At 52.3% G+C, this 15,558-nt stretch overlaps 1 protein-coding gene across 2 annotated transcripts in view; it reads right to left on the reverse strand.

The window, feature by feature from the left end:
• Positions 1–15,369, reverse strand: part of USP35 (ubiquitin specific peptidase 35) — a 51,418-nt gene extending 36,049 nt beyond the window's left edge. For both annotated transcript variants that reach the window (XR_003517246.2, XM_027577818.2), the window contains exons 1-6: positions 15,112–15,369; positions 8,294–8,975; positions 7,115–7,247; positions 5,468–5,597; positions 4,963–5,064; positions 3,247–3,405 (exon numbers count right to left, since the gene is read on the reverse strand). Coding sequence is in view for 1 of the 2 variants with exons in the window: in XM_027577818.2 (XP_027433619.2) it covers positions 3,247–3,405; positions 4,963–5,064; positions 5,468–5,597; positions 7,115–7,247; positions 8,294–8,966 (1,197 nt within the window). In the remaining variant the exon portion in view is untranslated. The remainder of the gene's footprint in view (positions 1–3,246; positions 3,406–4,962; positions 5,065–5,467; positions 5,598–7,114; positions 7,248–8,293; positions 8,976–15,111) is intronic.
• Between the last annotated feature and the right edge of the window lie 189 nt (positions 15,370–15,558).

Consider the following 15,558-nt stretch of genomic DNA (forward strand, 5'->3'; position numbering starts at 1 on the left):
GCCAAAGGCAAGATAAAAAAGATACAGGCTTGGGGCACCTGCGGGGCACAGATGGTTAAGTGTCCAACTCTTGATTTCGGCTCAGGTCATGATCTCAGGGTCATGCAATGGAGCCCTGCTTAAGATCTCTCTCTCCCTCCCCCTCTGCTCCTCCCCATCTCTAAATTAAAATAAAGGGGGGGGCTCATTATCTTCTTAGTCCCTCCTTTTTTCTTCCTATTGTCCCCTATCTAGTCCCCACCCCATACACAACATGAACAAATAGGGACAAAAAGGCAGAAAAACAGAACCTCATACATGTGCACACATGCACGATGCAAAATTATCCACACTAGGAAAAAATGCCATTTTTCCCCAAAGAAGGTAACTTGGTACTCTTACAAAAATAAAACAGAACTATGAAATAAGTTTCAAGCTCCTCATGTGACATACAATGGCTCCCTTAGCAAGAAGCACAGCTCCCAAAAAACTGCCTGAGAGAACTTTTCAGAATTTATTTATAAAAGAGCCTCGAAGGACGTGCTCATAGAAAACATGTAAAAGCGTTTAATAAACAATAAAATCCTATGGATACTTTGCCGCCTTGCCCCTCGCACTGGCTCGTACCAAGAGGTATCCAAAGCCACAGGACAAATGTAGCACATCTCCCCAGAGCCATATTCTCTAATATTTAAGGAAGGAAAATGTCTGCATTAAAACAAATGTTTATAATTATGAAATATGTACTTGAATCTCTGAGATAAAATGAGATTCTAGAGAAACACTGAGCTTTAGGTAAGCAGCCCCTTTCTGGGCTCAAGCACTCTGGAGGAAAGGTTTGAGAAGCCCAGATCTGCTAGATGAAGGAGAGTCGGTCTGGTTTGAGGCCCTCCAGTCTGATCTTCCAACGTCCTTTCCACTCCACTGACGAACTGCACATTCCCACCTCCACACCTTTCCCTCCAATGCATCTGGAGGTACCTCATCTTGCCAGTCCCCATCCCTCAAGGCCTCACTCCTATATCCCCTCTCTAGAAGACTTGCCAGGATCTTCTCAAGTGGGTACACATAAGATCTATACCTATCTTAGAAAGCCTAGCTGCCTGCACCTTCTGGTACCGGTATTTACAGATCCACTGTCCCCTGGATCTGGCCACAGCCCCTAGTGTGAAAAGCCCAAGTCTCACTCAGTGTGAGTTCCCCTCAGTGCCTAGTGCAGGGCCATGCTCCTTCCTCTCTGTTCATGCCTCCATGACATTCTTCACATGACAGTTACGTTCATTCACTCACAGATATTTGCTGGGCAGAGAAATCATAACATGGTCCCTGCCCACCAGAAGCTCACAGTCTACCAGGAAACAGTAACAGTCACTTCCAACAAGTCAAAGCCCTGTCTCCTCTGCTCGCCTACCTCCAGTGACAGGCAGCTCATGATCTAGCAAGGTAGCTGCTTCTCTTGTCGGTTGGCTCTATTTGAAAAAATGCATTCTCTTAAGTTGGAAAAACTGAGAAGATCCAAGTAAATGTCTGAGGTTTTGTTTAAAAGTATCAACTGACTCTCACTCATGGTGGATTGTTCCCTTGTGTGTTTTGTAATTTTTGGATTATAAACTCATCTTCAGCAGAATTTTATCTTTGTGACTTGACAGCACTTTCATTTGTGTTTCTACAAGGCAACTCTTGGGTATTACAAGGTCCTAACTACTTTTAATGTGAGTGCCTGAGCTTAGGGGGTCCCACAACCCCAAAGACAATGAGAACTTGAACCCGTAAACCCACGTAAGAGCAGGCCAATGATGACAAATTTCATTTTTCCCAGTCCAGAGTGCAGACCAAGCCAGAAAAGTTTCCTTGACATCTATTTGAGACCATGTATATATTTTTTCTAGATCACTCTTTTACTAACAGTAAAGCCTTTGGGTCCTGGCTTACATGGGCCTCTTAGTGCTAACGCCCTAGTGAGAGCAGGCCCTAAGCATCACCTCCTGTCCCTACGAGCTCAAGTGGCTTAGTGACTATGGTTACAACCTTCCCCCCTTCCCTCCCTACCGCAGGGCAAAAGAGCATCTTCTCTCACTTACCATTCTGGATTCTAGTTTTTTATTCCTTTTTGGCCCCTGGGGATTCCCCATTACTTTCTTGCAAGCTCAGCTATGTACTTAAAAAAAGACATTTGTTATATTTTAACAAGCATTTCTAGGTGTTCTGTAGTGGGATGCTTTCCAGGTTATCTATCTGCTATGCTACAGAAATGGAAGTCAGATCAGAGGTTCTATAAGGGCCACCACCTACACCTAGAGATCTTTCACCCATGCTCAGACCTGCCCTCTGTATCAGGCAATAGGAAAGGGCTCAGCAACCATGCACCCTGCCTGTGTGTGTCTCTCACTACCACCATGACTGCACAAGTCACCAAGCCTCTCCAGTCTCATTTCCCTCATCTATGAAATTCAGGTAACCACAGTACCTGCTTCTTGTTTCTTGTGTCTTGTGAGCATTAAAAAACAAAATATATGGAAGACATTGTCAAATGTGGCACTACCTACAAATGCTGTTGTCCTAGCAACCCAGGTCAGAAGCCCCTTTGTCCTTGTAACCTCCTCCTCTAACTGGAAATGATCCTTCCCTTCTCTGGTTCCTCACAGGAATTTCCTAAGCCATTTGCATCAGAGTTACTTCTGTGCAAGCCTAGGTTGCAAGCTCCTCAGTGGAGGCGACTTGGTCTGCCTCGTGCCTGTGTCCCCAGTTCCCAGCCTGGGTCTAGCACAAAGCAGGGCACTAGTAAAGCCATGTGAATGCTGCTCTGGAGTGCTCCAGCTGGGGGGCAGGGGGAGATAGCGACAACACATGACAAAGGGATACGGAGCTGTGGGAGCCCAGAAAAGTCCTGACCCAGCCTGGGGTGGGGAGGGGGTATCGAGACTTGTCAGGGAAGGCTTTCTGAGGGAGGTAACACTTGAGCAGAGCCTTAATGGATAAGATTGGATGGGAAGAGGAGCTATGTGGGCAAAGCAAGAGAAGGGATGATAGTCAGAGAGAATGGCATATGCAAAAGCGCGGAGCAATCATGAGCGATGACCATCTGGGGAAAAGGCAGGTGGCTCAGTGTGCCTGAAGCACAGGATGGGCCAGAGGAGGTGATGGGACACAGGCAGAGACCAAACGATGGGGGGGCTGCCATTAACCTGTGTTACGGCCTTGAGCAAGGCCCAAGCCAGCACTCTTTTTGGAGCGGGGCAAGGAAGCAGGGGGGACAGCGTCACTCACCTTAATGGCCTCCATGACAGGCTCATACAGATCTGGGAAGCCTGGGAACCGGAAGACCATGCAGTGGACCAGCTCCGCTAGCTGCTCCAGGCAGCTGGTCCCCGAGTTGGAGTCCTCCTTGACCAGAGAGGCCACCATGGGCGGGATGTGAGGGAGGAGCTACAAGAGCAGAGCACGATTAGGCTAAGGACCATTTACCACCCAAGACAGGGGTTGGTGGGCAGAGCTGAAGACACCCTGAGCTCCTCACAGCAGGAAGGTCTGACCACCTGGCCACTGTCCCCCTTGCCTACACAGAGCTCTGTGCTAGGGAGGCGAGTGACTCTTTGTACAGGACATGTGAGCTTGGATATCCGGCCTCAGTCTCTTAGTCTGTTAAATGGGATAAACAATTCCCTCCTCACAGCTGAGGTGTGGCCTGGGCCCAAGCCCCAGCTGTTAAGCCAAGCCAACTGGCCTGCCAGGAGCGCCTGAGGCCTGAGTGACCAGGGTAATTCTTCTTTCTACCACCCTTCTTTCACCAAACATTTACCCGCCCAACACTTCACCCTCACAATGACTTTATTCAGCAGTTATCACCCCCATCTTATAGATGAAGAAACTGAAGTTAGAGATGTTATATAACTTACCAAGAACTACCCCCATGTGTTATAGGAGAAGCTGATGTCTGAAACAAAGCTGTTTTCCTCTGGCCTATGGAGTACTAACTTTCAAACCCACGGGGTGCTCTACCGTAACATCCCAGGGATGGACAGAGTCAGCCCACAGGAACTGGGAGTAGGGAGCCCAGAAGGATGGGAAGAAACAAGTATCTATCTGGTCCCTAGTATGCAGCAGGCTTTTGACAACTATCACCTCATCTAACCCTCTCCCACCATCCTGGGGGCTTACCCTGTTCCAAGCCCTGAGAGGTAAGTGCCTGGCCCAAGGTCATCACATCTGGCAAACAACAGAGATGGGACTCAACCCCCAGTACCCCAATCCCTGGTTCTGCGCTTTTCCCACCGCAGCAAATTAGAAAGCATGAAATTTCTGCCCTGACCAGGAGCCATCAGAATCTAGGGCCCCATCTGCAGCTCAGGTATGGGAAAAGGAAGGCAAGAGGGTCGGCCCTCCTTCCCTCCCCGCGCCCCCCCCCCCCACAAGAACTACAGGCTGTCCTTCCCAAAGGATGGCCCCAAAGATAACAGAAAGGGCCCTGGGCTGAAGGCCAGGCCACGTGGGTGCTGGTCAGGAGCCGGGTATATCAGAAGGACACTGGGTCAGAAGTCAGACCAACTTAGTTAGAATCTTCCCTGTATCGCTCACCAGTTGTGTGTCTGGGACAAATGATTTCTCCTCCCTCACCTGAAGTTTCCTCAGCTAAAAAATGGAAAAAATGACAGAATTCTCCCTCTTAGGGCTGGACTGAGAGTTAACATATGTACTGTCTTTAGTACCGTGCCTGCCACACAGCAGGCCCCTAAGCAACATTAGCCGTCATCATTCTAGGGCTGTCACTCTACCATGGGCCAGTGGGGAAGCCATACACATTCTCTGGCCTTAGTCTCCTATCTGGAAAATGGAGTTTCAAGTCTCCTCCAGTCCTAACATCCAGGACTTCAAGGTCTTGGGCTTCAAACCCCCAACCCAATAGAGACAGCATGTCTGGACTCCAGCCAAACCAGTGGAGGATGGAGGACCGGCCCTCCACAGGGCAGCACATAGGGCCCTTACCAGGTGGAAGGCCTCATGGGAGTGCTGGAAGGTCAGGAGCATGTACTTGAGGACAGACAAGGCAGCTCCCCGGACAATGGGGTACAGAAGCTTGGAGAAAACCTGGAAGAGAGTCCCTGGTCAGGAGTTCCCCACGCCTGGGCCTCAGAGACTAAGTGCAGCCACAGACCTGAGAGGTGGTCAGACACACCAGAGTTGAAGCAGCAGACCCATGCAGAACCAAGAACACAGATAGTGTCACAGACTTAGGTTGATGGACAGATGGACAGCAAGACAGATATCTGATGGGAGGGATGGAGAGACAGACCAAAAGTGACACACATTCTTGAGCAAGCAGAGGAATGAATGGCGGAAATCTGAGGCCCAGACAGGTACAGAGAATTGTCCCGGGTCACAGCAAGCCTGGGTGGGAGCCCCAGTACTCTGCCTCCCAGGCCCACACTGTCCCTGGCAAAAGCTAAGTGGGAAAAGCCATAAGCCAGGGCTAGGACAGAGGCCCACCAACCTTCTCAATTTTGGCGAGTGAAACCTCAATCAAGATGCTGAACTTCTTAACAGCAGCCAGGCCCTTCAACAGTGCGATGATCCACTTGTCAATGTTCTTCCCCAGGGGCCACGACACCCAGTCGATCATCCTGGAGAGGGAAGCGACAATGACACAAGGACCAGGGAGGCCCAAATGCCTGGGTGGGGGCATCCCAGGAACAAGCTATAATGTCCTGTACAGAGCAGCCCTGGAGTCCGTGGGATGGACAAGACACCTCTGAGAACTGCCAATGAGCCCAGCATGGGCATCCGGCAGAGACTGGGGCTCCCCAGCAGGAGGGGAGCCAGACCCTCTCAACACCCCAAACCTCACCCCACACACTAGGCTGCAGTGGTAGAACAAGGCTTTCGGCCGCCTCTGCCTGGACCATGGGGCCCAACAGCAGGACCAGCACTGCCCCCACCCCCGCCATGCTGGAAGCTTTGGCTCCAGCAAACCCTTGCTTGTGACCTAGAACAAGTCACCCTCTCTAGCTTCGGTTTCCTCCTCTGCAAAATGGGGACAATACCTACCTCACAGACTCGTTATATGAATTAAAAGACGTGATAACAGTTAACTCTCACAGTATTCACTCTGCACCACGCACTACTTCATCTGCCTTACATGTATTAACCCATCTGACCCCCACAAGTTAATGGTTCTGTGCACAGAGCATGAAGCTGCCACATAGAACGTGCTCAGGAAAATGGCATTATGTCATTACTTTTACACTCGTAAGACTATACTATAAAGAGAGAGAACAATGACAGACCAAACAATAGTAATTATGATGACAGTAGCTACCATCACTGCTCTAAACACTTTACATTATCTCATTTTATCTAATCTTTGCAATAACCCTGTTAAGATGGGTTCAATTACACTACATTTTATAAATGAGGAAGCAGAGGCCTACAGAAGTGGAGTAACTTGCCCAAAGTCACACAGACAAGAAGTAGTAGAGCCAGGATCTGCACCCAACCAGCTTACCTCTAGAGCCCACACTCTTACGCGCTAAAGACAAGAAATCCAAGAAGGCCTAATGGAGATGCACACAGGTATGGAAAGCATGGTAGGGGAGGCATACCAGGTGAATAGGATCTACAAAGCCAAAGGCCTGTAGGCAGGAGGGAAGGCAGCATATTCTGCGATCAATGGATAGGCAGGTGTGGCTAGATCGCAGGTGTGGCTAGATCACAGGTGTGATGACATTCAAATGAGGTGAGGAAATGTGCAAAAGCTGTGAGCATCCAAATTCCATTTATCATACCTGCCAAACTCAAGAAGCACTCTGTAACATACTTTCAGCTTCTAGTATGGCCCCATGGAAGCCTGACAACTCCTTATACCATCTTTGCTATTACAGGGGGGGAAACTGGGGCTCAGAGAGTTCACTGACTTGTCCAGGATCACACAGTTAGCACCTAACCTGAAAGCATCGCTAGGGAAAGGTTCTTTGCATCTCCCACATCCAGCCCTGGGCCAGGCACAGAGCAGGGCTCAAGAAAGGATGGACGAATGAAAAAAGCATGAGGTCCTGGGCCTTCTGACACTAAATTTAGCCCAGCAACCCCACCCAGTGGAAGGAGGGAGAGACACCTAACCACCACCCAGCCCTCAGCCCACCTGCTGATGGCAGTCAGCATCTGAGAGTCTGTCACACTGTCATCATTGCTGAGGTTCCGGACGACGCCATCCATAAGCTCCAACGGGAGGTGCTGAACCACGCTGGCCAGGGCGCTAGATGGTGGCTCCTCCTCTGGAACGGTGTGGGGGCTGGGATGAGCTTAGCAAGGCAGGTAGGCTCCTCACCACCCCCAGTCCCCCCATGCCCTCATGCTGCCAAGGAACGAGACCAGGCTTCTGCAAAGAGCACATTGGGGCCACCTCCTCACCTCCTACAACATCACAGCCTCCCATCCCACCTTAGCTTATTTGCCCAACAAACCTTCACTGCCATGGCTTGGGGCCCAGCCCTTCACTGAGCAGACAAAAGCACTGACGCCCCCCCTCCCACCTGTCTCTAAACAGACAAGGTCTGTAAGAAAGGGTAACACTGGAGCTGGCAAGAACAGGTAGAACAGGTGTGTTTCCAGATGGAAACACACACACAAAGACCTAGAGGTGAAAAAGAGCATTTAGTTATCAAAATGTGTTGTCCAATTGGATAACTGCTTATACACCAGGGCTTGGTTCTTTCTCCTGTCAGGTGCTTTCTCTTCCTTTCAACTGAATAGCCCTATAATCAAGTAAGGCACAGATCTTCTTTCGCTCATTTATAACTGTAGTCCAAGTACCACAGTTGTTAGTGGAGGACCGGGAGTTTACATTTCAGAGTTGAGATGTACAGGCTCCATCACATGTCCAGAACTTGGCCTCTGCCTGCCCTGAACACCTCGCCCCTGCTGTTGCCCAGCTCTCAAAACCTAAATCAAAAGTCACCACTTCTACAAAACCCACCTGACCCAAAGGGCATGATGACATCCCCACCCCCACTCCACCCCTTTCTGTTGTCTCAGTCGGCCCCAGTCTCCCTTCTGGCCAGCTTGATCTGGGTCCGCTCCTCCTTATGTGTCCAGCACCCACCGCAGGATAGTTCTCACTGCACGAGCTCAGGACAGCCCTGCTAATTAAGGAACATCGCATTCCCCCACCTGTGCATTAGCCCCTCACACACACACCTGCCATACATGACACGGGCACGCCAAGCACAAGACCCTGCACGTGCAGTCACCCGCCCGGCGCACATCCAGCCCCTGGCGCGCACGCGCTCCTGCCCCAGCCCGGGCCCCAGCCCACACACACCTGTGCAGGAGATGACGGCGAACAGCTCCTTCAGGCAAGGCAAGATGGCGGCGGGCTGGGCTCGCCACAGCTGTGCCAGGAGCCCGCTCACCTGCTGGGCCTGCTCCAGGAACTCCACGGCGCCCTCCTCGCCCTCAGCGGGGCAGCGGAAGCGGCCGAGGCAGCGCACCAGCTGCTGGCAGAAGAGCAGGCGGTGCGGGCCGTCGGGGACGCAGCGCGGGTGTCGCGCCAGCAGCCGCGCCACCTGAGCGCAGACGGCGGGCCCCGGGCGCTCGCACACGGTGCGCAGCACCTCCCGCCGCAGCAGCGCGAACACCTCGTCGGCTGCCGGCCCCTCTGGCAACAGCTGCAGGCCCAGCTGCACGCAGGCGAGCGCGCGGGCGCCCGGCGGGCCAGCGCCCCCCTGAAGCAGGCGAAGCACGCGGCGCGCGCTGAAAAACTCAGCGAAGACGTCGGGGTGGTGGCGGCCGGCCACGTGCAGCAGCTGGCAGCCCACGCGGCGGGGCAGCTCGTCGGCTCCGCTCACGTAGAGGCGCGCGCCCAGCGCCAGCAGCGCCAGGCACTGCTCCCGCTCCAGCGGCTGCCGCGCCGCCTCCAGCACGCGCCGCACCAGCCCCTGCTTCACGCTCGCGGGGTACGAGGACGTCACCACCGCCTCCAGGATCTTGTCCATGGCGCCACGCTGTAGGAGACAGGGAGCACGGTCACACTCGGCCCAACCGATCCAGTGCCCCAAGGGGGCCCCTGCAAAGGACCTGGGGCGAGCAACCACCTTTCTGGGACTCCATTTCGTCACCTGTGAAATGGGGCAAGGAAACCTCACGGGGAGGTATAGGAATGAAGTAAAGGGCAATGCCTGGCCTGTAATGAGGCCCCAGGGAGTTGTGGTTATTGCTGATGAGCGTCCTTAATTTCACGAAGGCAATATCTCAACCTTCCACCCCTTACCCTACTCTTTTGCCCTTCTCTCCCCAGGCCGCCCTGGTGACCTCATCCACTCGTGGGGCTGGTAGAAGCTGGTTATAGAAGCTGTTGTCCAGAATTTTGGCCAAGTCCTGTCCTGTCGGGGAAGATGAGAGGGGACATACACAAAATCACACCCCCAAGGAGGGAGGGCGGACAGGCTTAGGGTCCCAAGGAAGGATCAACGGGGAGATCCCTGCACACTTTATTCTGCCCCAAATCAACTTCTTGCTGTTTTCCAAGTGATCTACACCTTTCTAAGGCTCCACTTCTTTGTGTATGCTGTGCTTTTTGCCTGAAACCTCCTATCTCCCCAGACCTCCACCACCACCACCACACACACAGCCAAACTCCTGTTTTCCTTAAAGCTTACCTCCAACACGCTGTCTTCAAATAGAACATCCCTCACCCTCCGTTCCTACAGCCCCCTGTGGCTTATTTCTCCATCACAGCTGGGATCCCATAATTCCCTCCAATGAAGCAGAGCTTATCATGTCTGCGGCCTGCCCTGCCTCCAGACCTAGCTCCACAGCCTTGCACACTCAAGGCCCTGCCTGCCCCTCCCCAGCCTGAGTCCACACCAGCCCCTCACTCTCGACTCACTGTGTTCTCCCTGCCACTGGGCCCTTTGATATGTTCTTCCCTCCCCTCCTTGCTTGACTCACCCTGCAGATTTCAGCGCAAACTCACTTCCTCAAGGAAGCCTTGCCTAACCTCTGTTTGGATCAAACATGCCTGTTAACAATTTCAGAGCTCTTGTCCTCCTTTATGGCACTTATCCTGATTCCTTGGTTGGAGTCAGCCTCCTTCACTGTAATATATAGGTAGGTTCCTGAGGGCTGGAACCATGTCAGTTTTGCTCATTCACCTAGGCCAGTACCTGGCACAAAGTAGGCATTTGTTGAAGAAGCAAATGCAAAATATGGTGTGAGTTACTGCTACCTTATTCCTCTGAGCATAGTAGCCTTCCCTTTGCCTTTCCTCTCCCTTCGGGCGGTTTCCTGGAAGCCTTTCTCCCAAGCTGACCCACTTTTACTCCTGATTTTCATGCTGGTTCACAAAGGTAAAGCTTGTTGTCTTAATATCCAACTTTCAGCTCCAAGAAGACAGGGCCATTTCTTCTTTGTATAATCCCACTTTAGGCAGGACCTGATATAAGGTTCAGCATACAGTAGGTGTTTAAACTTATTGGCTCGGTAAAAATTATTGAGACCTGGAGTTGGTGTGAAGACAAGCCATACATTTACTAAATGAGAGGCCAGAAACTTTTATTCAGAACCACAGATATTGTGCGACCCAGACTCTGTGCTAGGCCCTATGGAGACGTTCCGTTCTCTGTCCTAGCTCTTGGCTGAGACCAAGCTTCCATTTATTGCATGCGTTAAAAGCAATGGGTCCATTTGTCCGTCTCCCTCACCAGGCCGTGAGTTCCTTAGGGCAGGGACTAGGACTTACTTCTCAATGGCTAGCATCTGAGATTACTGGGGGTGAAGCCAGAGTAGAGATCAGCGGTTCCCAAACACTGGCTTGGCTGCCTCAGAACCACCTGGTAACTTAGCACAAATTCATATGGCCAGGGCCCAATCCAAGCCTCCCGGAATAGTGTGTTACTCTTTTTACTCTGAATGAGAGTCATCTGGAAATGAAGTCCACTTACCATCCCTGTTACTTATGCTCTCTGAGTCTGTTTCCACCCTGCAGGGTTGTTGTTAAAGCAAATATAAAGTCTTCGGCATGGTGCTGGGCACAGGGAAGTGCTCAATGAATCAGTCCCCTTCGCTTTAGAAGCAAAGCCCTTGCCCTTAGGAACTTCCAGTCTGGTGGTGGAGGCAGACGTGTTGGTAAAGAGTACCAACGCAAGGCATAATCTCAAAGGCCTTTAAACAGGTCTTTAAAAAACTGGTCTCCCTTCATTCCTGGTCTTCTCTTTCCTAGGCAGTGCTTGTGACCAAACTCCCTTGTAGACCATCCTTGCAAATCCCTACCCCTGCCCTCCAGGCTAGTGGACTTAATATGCTTTCAACGCAGGATGCCAAGAAATCCTGTTATTCAGGCAGCCAAGAAAAAACCATAATCGATGGGATATTGACATCATGTGTGGAGGAAGAGGGCCTGGGGGCAGGCAGAAATGGGGTTCTAAAACTAGGGAAGGTTCTGGAAATGGAAAGAAAAACAGACCAGGAATGGCAAGTCCTAAGTTCTAGTGTGACCTTGGGCAAATTTTATTCTAGTCTTGCAACTCATTATGTGACTTCAGCAAATCACATCATGAGCCTCTTTTCTGTTCTGTAAAATGGGGATAAGTGATATCCGGTTGAACCACATGCAAGCAAAGGAGCAGATGTTGGCAATTTCCTATCATTCTACCTGATACCTTTGCACCTGGTGGCTGGAGGCCCAGCAGTAGTGCCCTTCTGTGAGGGCTGTGATCTCCGAGGCCGGCCATGCAGCCTCCGTGCAGTCCGTGGCCCAGCCACTGCAGGCAAGCCCTGCCTACTTGCCCCCACTCCCATGCAGGCAGTCTGAGGTCAGCTGTCACCATAGTCACCAACCAAACCCACTCAGTATCTTGGGTGCGTTCATGAAAAAGGGTTTTAGAGGCTTGGAGCTCACCTGACCTCATCACAGGCCACAGAAAGGAGGTAGGACAAGGCCTGATTTCCCTAGGACACACATGGGAACATGGAGGATCAAAAGAGGAGAGGGACGCAGGCTTGACAGGGTGGGATAAGAACCTGCACTTGGTCTCCCTGGGGGAGGAAGCAGCAGACCACCAGCATTCCTCAGGGGGAGGCTGAAATTATTCCTCTAGGCTCTGCACAAGGAGACGGCCTGTTGACACTGGCTCTGACCCAAGAGACAGCTGCCCCGCACCAGGCTCAGCACCACACAGCAGCCGTATCCTTCCTTAGAAAAGCCCGCATGAAAAGCAGGAGACCCAGGTTCTCTGCTTCTGAATCACCAGGCGACCTTGGGTGAGTCCCTGCCAGGCTCCTCAGCTGTTTCACCTGGAAAATGGAGACTATTTCAGCCCTGACAGGGAAGGGGACAAAGTATAAAAAAGATGACGGCCGGGGCAGTCATGAGTCTATTCTTGGGGCATCTGGCACCAAGTGGAGAAACAGACACTGTCAAGCAAGGAGACAAGCAGACACACACTCCTGATCTCGCGGATTCTACCAGGAATTTCAGCTCTCACTGCCAACTTAGTATTTCCACTGTCTTGCCCTGAGCCCCAGCAGCACCCAGGATCAGCTCCTCTTGCCTGGACTAGTGCAGTAGCCTTCTAACCCCATCTCCTCATTCCCTCCCTCAATCCATCCTCCAGTAGAGGTACGTGTTCTGCAGAATAGAGTCCAGCCTTCGAATCTAGCCCAGGCACTATGCCCCACAGTGCCCAAAGCCTTGAGGCAGGTGCTCTTTCACAGTTCTGAGCCTCTGAGCCCCCAAATGGGAGATGACCACCTCACCACCCCTTAGCCTTTCCCAGCCAATCCTGCTGCTCTTCCCCTGAGCCCTTGGTTTATACCTCTCATTGCTGGCATGACAGCCTGACAGTCCCAGCAACACCCAGTCTGCTCCAGGGCACACAGTACGCATATAGGAACATCACGATCCCTCCCCTGGAAGGCCCAGACCCCTTTATCTGTCCCTTTTGGATGATCCTCCACATTTCCACTGTGTATTGACAGGTATCTGTTCCTGCATGGTGAAGCCTGACTCATCTCCACCACCCCCAAACACCGTGTGTGTGTGTGTGTGTGTGTGTGTGTGTGTGTGTGTGTGTGTGTGTGTGTCCAATGCCCTGCCCCCACACCCTGGGTCCGAATTCAGGCTTCCTCACATCCCTCCCAGGTCTCTGTGACCCACTCTGCAAACATCGTCTGATTAATTTCATTAGATGATAAGGTCCATCTTGCCATGCCCTGTTCAGAACTCTCAAGGCTCCCCAGCCCCTTCAGCATAAGATCTGAACTCCTGAGCTTGACATTCAAGCCCTTTCTGTGACACTTGGCTGACGGGGGGCAAGGGTGGACATGAACTTGACAAACACTGTTTGGCAACAAATCTGAAGGAATACGGGCAGTGGGCTTTTCCTGCTGCCCACCTTTTGGTGATGTCCTCTCTGCTGGGAAAGGCTTTTCCCTCTTCTGGCAAAATCTGACTCATTCTCCAAGGCCCAGGTCACATGCCCCCTCCTCTGGGAAGCCTTTCCTAACCCCCCTGCAGTCCAAGTCTCTGAGCTTCCCAAGGCCCTCTTTGCTTTTCTCATCCCTCAGCAGTGTCACTGGATCCTATGTCTATCTCCCTCACCAGGCTGGGATCTCCTTTCGAAGGAGGTCCAATCCCCTATCTGTGCCTAGCACAGGACCAGGCACAGAGGCGAAGGAGTGCTAAGTGGCCAATGGAAGATATGTGACAGCAAGATGAGATAAAACTAAAGCTGTCACCAGAAAAACACCTTCCAGGGCCTGGCCCAGTCACTGCCCTCTCGTCTGCCAGGTCTGGTCCTGCATATCCATAACCCTGAGACTCAAACATTAGCCAAGAAAGTCCCTACTGAGGTCACTGGACAGGACTGAGTGAGCATTTAGCCATTTAGAAATGACTCAAACAACTAAAACTGAAGAAAAGAAAAACAAAAACTGTTCCTGTTTAGCCTTCAGGTTAAAAGCTCACAGAATCTCACAGGACGGGGTGGGGGGGCTTCAGGAAGGTCTCACTCAACCTCTCCCTACCCTAGAGCACAGTGGACCCTCCAAGCCCCAACTTAGCACCTAAGAGCTGAGAAGCCCATTTATTCTCCTCTCTGACCCTCACATCCAGTCGACCTCCTCTGACTCCCCTGGGTGCTAGAGCCGCCTGGGGAGCACTAGGTGTCCCTCCCAGCAAGCCCCCACCCAAGTCCCTGGACAGCAGCATCTGAATTTTTATAACTGGATTTCTTCTACCCAAGGCAGCCCTGGGAAGGATCCCCTTGCAGAAAGAAAGAAAGAAAGAAAGAAAAAGAAAGAAAGAAAGAGAGAGAGAGAGAAAGAGAGAAAGAAAGAGAGAAAGAAAGAAAGAAAGAAAGAAAGAAAGAAAGAAGAAAGAAAGAAAGAAAGAAAGAAAGAAAGAGAAAGAAAGAAAGAAAGAAAGAAAGAAAGAAAGAAAGAAAGAAAGAAAGAAAGAAAGAAAGAAAGAAAAAGAAAGAAAGAAAGGAAAGAAAAGAAAAGAAAAGAAAGAAAGAAAAGGTTTTACTGGTAAAAAGCAACTGCTCTTTAACCGAAGGGGAATGGGAGGAGAGAGAGCATATATTTCCTTCTCAGGAACCCACCGCAATCACCCATCCCTGCTGGGGCCACCCCTCACGTACTTAAGATAGCCACGTCCCCACCCCCACACCAGGCTTTCTGGAAGGGTGGGCACCAGCCTAACACAAGGAGTCTCAAGTCTTGTAGGGGGAGTACGCCCGGGTGAGGATGCTGAGAAGAGCAAAAGCCCATTCCAAGCGGTTGCAACCTCTTGGCCCCCCAGTTTGTGCCCTATCTTAGCCCCACCCCTCCTTTCAGTTATACCGGTGCACTGTCGCCCAGCCCAGGTTGGAGCTGCGGACCCCACGAAAGGCCGGTGAGCTTCATTGTATTGGGGGAGAGGGAGGGATCACCTCCAAACATAACTGATGACGGAGGTGGAAGCCCAGAGAGGGGCATCTACTCGCCCAAGGTCACACAGCGAGGCCCAAGATGCACCTAGACCTCCCTTCTCCCAGCCCCAAACTCTCAGAGCCATTCGCGCGTGCCCAGGGCTCTCGAACCGCCAGGGTGCAGACACTCGCTCCCCATAACCTGCATACACGCCCCCAGCCCCCTTACCTCTGGGACCCCGGTGGCCCCGGCCTCAGAGCCGGCTTCTGGGCGGGGCGCTCAGGCCTGGCAGGACTAGGCTAGGCCAGGCTAGGTCAGGGCGAGTCCTCTGCTCCCCCTGGAGTGGGGACACCCTCCGCCAGGTCCCAGCCGGCAGGGATGCTGCTTTCACTGCAAAGTACAAACTCCCCACCCAGCTCTGCACAAGCTTGCACCCAGGGATCCCGAGTCAGCCGCGCTGCCGCTGGGCTGCCGGGCTGCGGGACGATGCGTGGGGAGGGGCGAGGTGCGGGAACGGGGAGGAGCCGGAGCGGGGGCCACCCCGCGAACCGCCGCTCAGGCTGCGTCCCCTTTAAGACCAGCCGGTCTGAGCTCCGGTCCGGGCGAGGCGGGGAGCTGGAGGGCTCGCTACAATGCCTCCTGGGAGATGGAGTTTGCGCTCGGCGTGCCGTGCCG

This window comes from Zalophus californianus, chromosome 11, assembly GCF_009762305.2.
Source record: "Zalophus californianus isolate mZalCal1 chromosome 11, mZalCal1.pri.v2, whole genome shotgun sequence".
NCBI lineage: Eukaryota > Metazoa > Chordata > Mammalia > Carnivora > Otariidae > Zalophus > Zalophus californianus.